General features: G+C 36.7%; 1 protein-coding gene across 1 annotated transcript; it reads right to left on the reverse strand.

Annotated features, from left to right (window-relative positions):
- Window positions 1–4,025: 4,025 nt before the first annotated feature.
- LOC114529599 lies at window positions 4,026–5,714 on the reverse strand. The gene is made up of 4 exons (XM_028551413.1): window positions 4,968–5,714; window positions 4,611–4,720; window positions 4,355–4,524; window positions 4,026–4,275 (listed from the first exon to the last, which is right to left on the reverse strand). The coding sequence occupies exons 1-4, from the start codon at window positions 5,712–5,714 to the stop codon at window positions 4,061–4,063; spliced, it is 1,242 nt and encodes a 413-aa protein (XP_028407214.1). The 3' UTR covers window positions 4,026–4,060.
- Between the last annotated feature and the right edge of the window lie 3,679 nt (window positions 5,715–9,393).

The raw sequence follows: 9,393 nt of genomic DNA on the forward strand, positions 1-9,393 counted from the left end.
CCATATTTCAAACAAATACAAGACGATCAGATACGAGTGCCGTATAAAGACATTCACTCCGAATGTTACATCAACATTGACTCCCAAGACGAGAAATTGCATTTGAGGATATCATTTTTAATTATTATTATTTAATGAAACTAACATTGTAACCCAAAGGTTAAATTGCGTTAGAATTTACATACATACGATATACTAAAAGCTATTTAAGTAAAGCTACTATACTAAACTATATTAAAAATTTAGAAAATTGAAGAATATTAAAATAATTGTTTTAAAACTCTTTGTGGAAAGAAAGAGTTTTTAAATCGTTCGGTATGGCAGCGATAGTGATTATATAAATTGTTATAGCGTAGTTCATAGTTAGACACTCTCTTTGCGGCAGATACTCTTCAAAGTAGGCACTATCAATATTATGTTGGAAGAACCTAGTTGAAAGATTCTTTCGACGACCCTGCAACGTATCAAGATTCAACTGTTCCAATGCATCAGCATAAGTATAGTGAGGCAAAATAATTCTCAAGACACGCTTTTGAAAACTTTCAATCTCATCGCTTATATAAGCAGGAATATTATAATGCCAAACTTGTGCAGCATATTCCAAAACTGGTCGAATTATTGTGGTATACACAGTGATCAATGTTGCCTGATCCGCTTTTGCCCGTTTCAACAAGCGTAACATATAAAGCCTTTTACCCGCTTTTGTAAGTATATTATGGATATGCTTGTTCCATTTTAAGTCATTTTGAATAGTGAGGCCCAAAATTTCAACTGAACTGACCATTTCGACTGGTAATTCTTCTATGAGCAATGGTGTAAAAGATGATTTCTCGTTTGAAAACTGCACTATTAGTTCTTTACACTTAAGCCGTGTTTACACGAAGGGGCTGACATTTACCTGACATTTACCCGTACCTGAGAAGTACCTAACCAGGTTTTACAGGGTGTGTTTACACCAGTTACCTAACGGGACTTATATACATACACGCAACATAAAGTACTCCGAGGAGAATATTAAAATAAGCTTGCAGTTCTTTGTTTGTTTATTTCGTACAAGCTACAAAGCCTCGTAAAAGATTACGACGTATATAATAGTGATATTACTGGGATTACTGACAACGATTTCATGCAAAATTAAAAAATATATGATATAATTTATCGGCAAGTTCCGAAATTCGCCATGTAGCTAATTTATCAACTCTGAATTTCCCCCTAATTATTGCAAAATCGCGCTGAAATTCCAAGACAGCTAAATGCTGACATCAAAGACTCGAATTTACGTTTGTTGTCATGGAAATTAGCTTCGATCACATTTAGGTCAATGAAAATGTGTTTACACCGCCAGACTGACCTGAGACTTACCTAGGACTTACCTAATACCATGTTTTCAGGCCACCTCTAATGCTTGGCCTGAAATCATGGTCTTAGGTCGGTCCTAGGTCGGTCTTAGGTCAGTCCTAGTGCGTTTACACTACAGGACTAACTGCTTAAGTTAGGTCTTAGGTCAGGTATAGGTCTCTAGTGTAAACACTGCTTTAGACACATTAAGTTTCATATGATTTCGTGTCGTCCAATTCGCAATTTCGTCCACTAGGAGTTGTAAAGTGCTATTAGATTGAGGTGTTACAGTCTCACTAGCCGTAACGTCATCGACATACTTCCATCTGTCATTCCACTCAGCTAAAAGATCATTCACCATAACCAGAAAAAGAATCGGACCTAAAACTGTACCTTGGGGAACGCCAGCGTTAATAGCACGCCAATCAGAGACACATCCATTTAGTTTTACACGCTGCTTTTTATTGGTCAAAAAACGTCGAATCCAATTCTATGGTGGCCTGGAGCCGCCATAAGGAAATAAACGTTTATTTTTATTTTTTTTTATCTAAAAAGAAAAAAATCCAAGAGAATATTTATATTTTACTTTAGATAATGAAATACAAAATGAATGACAAGAAAAATAAATATAAAAAAAAAATATTTTCTCAAATAAAATAAACGTAGTTTTCATAAAATCCTTTTAATTTTAAAATAAATATGAAATAAATTAAAATTAAATTAAAAGCATACAAAAATTAAAATCAAAGTAATTTGTTGTTAAAACAAAAGCTTGTCGCTGGCCTATCGCTGCCAAAGACCACGATGCAGTTCGAGACCAATACTACGTACGTCACAGATTAATACCCAGATGTATCACCCCCCTGTCTATGTTAGAAATGCGCTCTTTTTAGACATTCGCAGGGGGGGGAGACGATTACTTTTATTTACTGAATTTCTACAACTAGAGAGAGAAACGATATAGTTATAAATTATTGCTGAAAATACTGAATTTTTACATACATAATCATGTCTGATTGGAGAAAGTTCCAACAGAAGATGAAAGAAAAGAGAAGGGGGCGAAAGAAACAGCCTGTTCAAAGAAAGAATTTGAGACGATTGTTGTGCAACGGCTGAGCGCCGAAGTCGCTGGTAAGGCTCAGAAGTATTCTCGGGTTGGTGCCAGGGAGTTTGTATCGTTTGAAGAGTTCGGAGAGTTGACGATACAAAATATTAAAGATGCGTGTATGAAGCACTTTGGCATAAGTGATGGCAGTATGACCTGTGATGTTCTAGCAGGAGAACAGGGGCCGTCTTGTACGTCCGTGAAACAAATACCAAGTTTCAAAGTTATTCACGTGCGCTTTGTTGATGAAGATGCAGTAGTCGAGGTGTCCGATGCTAGACGTTCCCCTGCTGAAACTCCATCCAAACGAAAAAAACGAGAAAATAGTCCTTCAACAAAACATACGTCTGCCAAGGTGAAATCTGTTCCAAGTCCCAGCAAGTTTGTTCCAAGAAGTCTGTCTGTTGTGGACATGATAAAACTTGGGACAGTTATAAGTAAAAAAACGACATCCGTTCAAATATATTCCTTTGACATGAATGGCATGTCCTGGTCGGAACATCCCATAATAGTAGAGTTCAACATCGAGCCAGAACCTCTTGGGGTTGGAGGTTTCAGGAAAGCTTATAAAGCAATCAGTCAACACAGGGATTTTGCAGGACCCACATGGGTAATAAAGAAGTACTACCAAAGGTAAATTTTGATGAATAGAAAAAAAATTAGTTTTCTAATGTTAGACCTCTTTTGATAAGGTCATTCAGATCCATACAGATATAGACAATTTTAGTTTGGGACTCCTGTCTGATTGGGGCTGTGAAGAAATTCCCTCTTAGCATTATCTACCCTAATTGCTCATTATATTTATTATATGATTATTAGTATTATTCACTGCACTTTACTGCACCTAATTCTAGGTATGCATGGGCCTGAGCTAATTAGTAGCATTTCACATGTTCATTGAAGAAAATCTCAGCACAATTTGTGGTTTTTAGAAGAAAACCAGAAAAATATTATTACTTAATAATGTATTACTATCATTATCATTATTATATAATTACTTGTTTATTCAGGCTGTGTCAGATATACAACTAATTGGCCAAACAGTTGAAGAGCACACAAAGAAAGTTGTGCAGATGCACTATTTAGCCAGGAATTTCACAGCTAAGATGAAAGATGAATTGATTGCAAATGGAAAGGAAGCCCAGTTTGGAGAGTTTTTTTACTACAAAAAAATTTTCTTGGAAAGATTGGGGATGATGAGTATGTTACTATAGAGGAAATGGTAGATGGCGCATTTGTCAAGTATATTAATAACAATGGAGATGTCTGTGGAGAGGACTTTGACCTTACTGCGAAAGCAGAATGTCTTGCACACTTCTCTTTTGAAAGATCTCAAAAAGAAGTTATGGTACTTGACATCCAAGGCTGTGGATGCGTTCTATTCGACCCTGAAATTGCTTCCAAGCAAATCATGTCTGAGGATGATTCGTCATACCTATTTTGCACTGGTAATTTATCAATTGTTGCAATTAATAATTTTATTCGCAAACATGCATGCAACTTGTATTGCAAACTTTTTGATTTGCCAGACATACAGTAAGTTTTTTTAAATGAAAGAACATTTGATTAAGTTTCTGTTGTTGTTCCAAGTTGTTTGAATGGTGGTTTAAAATGACACTACCCCTGTGACTCAGTTGATAGGTCATTAAAGTTGATATTTTCCTTGAGGTAGCGAAAAGCATTTGAAAAATCATTAACATCAAGTTCCAATGGATCTTCAATGACTAATTCACACTTTACCCTAAATTGAGCTGGCAAATAATCATTGTTACTGGATAACACATCTGATAGTTCAGCAACTTCTTCAAGCTGTTCCTCTGTAACCACAAATCCTGTAAAATAAAAATATGAAATTAAACACTGCTGTTAGATTTAATAAAATTTTGATATACTGTTGATAGCAATCCATACCACATTCCTTTAGTCCATATTTTTCTGCAAAGCTATAAATATGGTTGGGTACTCCATCCGGGAGATACGTATTTTTTTGATCACGAATTCTGTGAGAATTCCAGACAACATCAACAAATGTATCAATTTCCTTTTGGATGATTGGGATCATGATATATGCTAGAAGCAACCTATGTGGCAGGAAAAATGCATACAATTGAAGTAAAATATTAAACCAATCATCTTGTGGATGGAATATTTTTATCTCATCTTATACCTATCATTTTCATCTTGAGGATCATAATATCCATGGTCCTTAAGTTGATTAAGGGGAAACTTGAAGAATTTTTCCAATCTTTCATGGAGTTCCCTCCACCACCTTTCAATCTTTGAATAATTGAGAAAAGATTAAGAATAATTAAGAAAGATTTAGCCCTCTTTTTAAATCAGTCCCTCCCCAAAAAATGTCCATGCAGATAAAATTTTAATGAGAATATATACAGTAATTTTGGATATTATATTAATATGGTTATGGCAAAACTCATGCACCAGTAGGTTTAGGTTTTTAAAATTGTGAGAAAATTTTCTATGGTTGATCCTGATAGCATTAATAGGAATTTGATTTCTCTCTTACCTGATTTGCAGTTGAAGGCCCAAAGATGACAGTTTCCACTGGGTCCATGTCACCATGTTTCTGTCGAAGAAATGCGTGTATTGTAGACATTACTCCGGTCTCGGTGCCCTTGTCAAGTCTCAGTTTGCTTGCAATAGTTCTGGTTTTATATAGGTATTCAAGGTAGAATCTGCCAATAACATTTGGATCGCTGTTGGTTGTCCAAGCCTTAGCCCATAACACTTTTCTACTGCATGTATCAATGCACCCATACACTGCAAGTGGAAAAGTGTTATTTTGATAGCCCATTATCTTGTCGTGGCCATCTAGTGAGTGTACAAAGTTCGGGCCTGGAGACGAAAAATGGCCTTTGGGCTTCTTTTTCTTACATTGGGGGGCTCTCTGCTCTAGAACATCTGGGAAAGCGTCATACATCGCTGCGTATACCAAGTCTCGAGGTACTTTAAGGTCGTGTACTTGTCGAATTTTCTTATGTAGAGCTCTATATCCCAGCAACTGTCCCGGCCCTTCCATCTCCTTTCTAACCGCTGTTTGAAGCTGGTCAATCGTGACATTTCGGTCAGTATAACTTATATCGAAATACTGCAATCTTCTATCCAGGGTCCTCAAACTCCAGGCATATTCTGGGAAATCACGAAGCAAAAAATCGAGAATCTCCTCACGTCTTAGACCTTCTTTAACATATTGCTTCAGGGTTTTCTCCAAATTTTCGTCTTCCTTCCAACTATCATTCCTAATTCTAGACATGATGGATTTTCAATTCTTGTGGGACTTCATGTTACATGGGGTGGTGGATTAATCTGTGACGTACGTAGTATTGGTCTCGAACTGCATCGTGGTCTTTGGCAGCGATAGGCCAGCGACAAGCTTTTGTTTTAACAACAAATTACTTTGATTTTAATTTTTGTATGCTTTTAATTTAATTTTAATTTATTTCATATTTATTTTAAAATTAAAAGGATTTTATGAAAACTACGTTTATTTTATTTGAGAAAATATTTTTTTTTTATATTTATTTTTCTTGTCATTCATTTTGTATTTCATTATCTAAAGTAAAATATAAATATTCTCTTGGATTTTTTTTTTTTTAGATAAAAAAAAATAAAAATAAACGTTTATTTCCTTATGGCGGCTCCAGGCCACCATACAATTCCTCAAAATCAGTGGAATTTGCTTGAGATTTACCCGCCCCTGGTTCACTTAATGTGAATGAATCCAACATGGCGGATGCACTTGCTAAAGTTGATGGCACTAATTTGTTAGATAACACTCCAGATAAGTGGAGTGAAGAATCGATATGTAGCAATAATGCTTATCTAAATGTCACATATGATGGTAAACGAATCAAATGGACAAATAACTACGAACTGTTGAAAGAATTCGTTGAAAATAATCTCAAAGAATCGGGCAAATGGACATCGCCAGGAGGTCAATCTCGGCGTTTCAAAAGCGAATTCTCTGACCTGTGTTTCACATGGTACTTTGGCAAGCAGAAAACCTTATTATTTCAAGGCAAAGCGGGTGAACGTTTAAGACAAATTCTAGTTAACATCTGTAGCAGGAGGGCTTTGCGTCTTGATTTGGGTTGCACTGCTGACAAGTCATCGTCCACGCTAATGGAAGCCAAAGTAGTGGAAATGAATCACTCAGAAAATACATCAAGCTGTAAGTGTTCATGTGAAAGTATCCGGGCGGAATTGGATGATATGAAGTTAAACTATGAAATTTTACAATCGAGAACTGATGCCCTGCAAAGTCTGGCAAATGCAAATAAGATACTTGACCCGATAGACACATACTTAAACAACATTCAATGCATTACGTTGGAACTCGCCGACGAGAGAAAGAAATCTGAACAACTTAGATCGGAACTAGATCTGCTCAAGATAAAAATTGCTCACTTAGAAATTAAATCTAATCTGGTAGACGAAACCGATCGTGCGCCGGACGAATTGATGCTCTCAGAATTTAATCCCGAAGCCTCCAAAGCATCACTAAGCATGGATGTAACAATAAGTAATAATTGTAAAAGCGCCCAAGTATTAACTCAAGAACAAAGCCATTGTAAAAAAGGAGAACAAAATGCCACGCTCCAATCACCTACAATTATCCTGAACAATGAACAGGCGTTTACATCTGATCAGCCCAAAATCTCTGAAGGCGTAGGTGACGCATCATTAATTATTGATCCAAAACAAACCAAATGGACAGACTCCTTATCGTTAAGTGAGAGCCAACATAAGGATATATCTGTAGAACATCAAACAAACGTTCAAACTCATAAAGAAAAATTTACAATGAAAACTAGCAAATATAACTACGGCTATGTACCAAGCAAAAAATCGTTACATAAAGATAAAGGGCATAAGACAGTGAAACAGAACGTTGAGTGGGTGGGACGCCTACCTTTGATTGAATCAAACGACTCACAGCCAGTGAGTAAGAGGTTTTCTTGGACGAGTTCTCCGAATAAAAATAAAGATAAAGGCTTCATGTCAACGAAACAACACGTTGAGCGGATGGTCCGCTTACCTCCGAGAGATTTTTCATTTAATCTAACACCTCGTAACGACCCTGTGTCCCCGAATGATCACTGGCGATCGAGCAAGAGGGATTTTCGGACAGGCCGTTCGAATCACCGACCAAACAATTGGCACAAACACCTACAATTAGTCAGCCAGATAACCAGAATGTAATATCTGACACGACACATATGCTCATTCCTCCCGAAGAATATTTCCATCAGTCAAATAATAACTTGATTAACCCATCAACACGGCAGAATAAAGTCAGCAAGCAAATCCCTATAGTTTCTTTACGACGCCCTGGTATATTATCTTACACTCATTCAAAAAAGAGAAACTTAAATAATCTAATCCCAATTCCTATGTCCAAAACTCAGTCACCAAGTTTATCAGGAATCCAGAATTCGAGGTATAACTTAAAAAACAACAGGCTTAAAGTGGCTCATTTAAACATCCGCTCGCTTAGGAACAATGTACATCTCACCGAAATGAGAGAACTGACGCGAAATGAAAAATTTGATATCTTAACAATATCAGAAACGTGGCTAAATACAAGTGTATCGTCTGCTGAAGTAAAAATAGAAGGTTTCAATCTTTTAAGATTAGACCGCCTTCATAAACGAGGTGGAGGGGTGTGCACGTATGTTCGTAAAGAACTTAAAGCATCTGTCATAAAGTCTCTGTCTTCTATCTCTGAAGACAACTTCCATCAACAATGGATAAATGTTCAGTATAAAAAATCCAAATCGTTTTTAATCTGTGTAACTTACAGGCCACCTGACTGTCCCTTGAACTGTTTGGAAGACGCTCTTAAGCCAAACTATATGGAAGCTTTATTATTAAACAAACCAATCCTGATCCTAGGAGACCTAAATTGTGATGTATTGAAGAGTGGTTGCGCAGAGTATAAATCTCTTGAAAAATTTTTAAATGAAATGAACCTTACCCAAATCATCGAAACCGCAACGAGGATCACGAATTCAACTTGTTCATTGCTAGATGTCATCATAGTGTCGTCGAAGTCGTTAGTTAGCCGAAGTGGGGTATTAAACGCATCTATCAGCGACCATTTGCCAGTGTACGCGGAACTCAAACTTAAACCTCCTAGACAAGCCACAAGATATATCACTACGCGTAGCTACAAAAACTATGTACCTAATGACTTCTTCACCGATCTAGCTAGAAAGTCAGACTCCCTCTTATCCGTTTTGGAAGAGGAAGATGTAAATAACAAACTCGATCGCTTTAACCATGTTGTGCAATCAACACTAGATGTTCACGCACCGATTAAAACAACAGCGATTCGTAACCGACCTTGCCCTTTTATCACACAAAATCTTAGAAACCAAATGAAAGAGAGAGACCGATTACACCATCAATTCCTAATTACGCGTGACACTAAGGACTGGGAAAATTACAAGATCTACCGAAATAATATTAAAAAAGCTCTCAGGAAGGCAGAAAATGAACATAATTCTAATGAAGTACAGCAACACAAAGATAACCCGAGGTCTATCTGGAAAATAATAAACCGTCTGGTACCATCAAAGAGCCAAGAGAGACAAATTTACACCAAAGATCACAAATCTATCGCAAACGAATTCAATCAATTTTTTTCATCAGTTGGTGAAAATGCTGCAAAGAAATCTATTCATCTAGCAGCTGCTAATAACATCGCTCTGCAGGAACCCTATGAAAAAGTTTATATACCGGAAAACGATCAATTTTCGTTTAGGGCGGTATCTTGTTATGAAGTTCGTCGAGTGGTGTTATCTTTACCTAACAATAAATCTCCCGGCCCAGATTTAATTAACCCAAAGATAATAAAAGACTGTCTTCCAGTCATTTTGGGTCCTCTTACGGATATTATTAACTGTTCTTTCCGAACTTCTACCTTTCCA

The sequence above is a fragment of the Dendronephthya gigantea genome, unplaced genomic scaffold (assembly GCF_004324835.1).
Source record: "Dendronephthya gigantea isolate DGI-Jeju-01 unplaced genomic scaffold, DenGig_1.0 000057F, whole genome shotgun sequence".
In the NCBI taxonomy this organism is placed as follows: Eukaryota; Metazoa; Cnidaria; class Anthozoa; order Malacalcyonacea; family Nephtheidae; genus Dendronephthya; species Dendronephthya gigantea.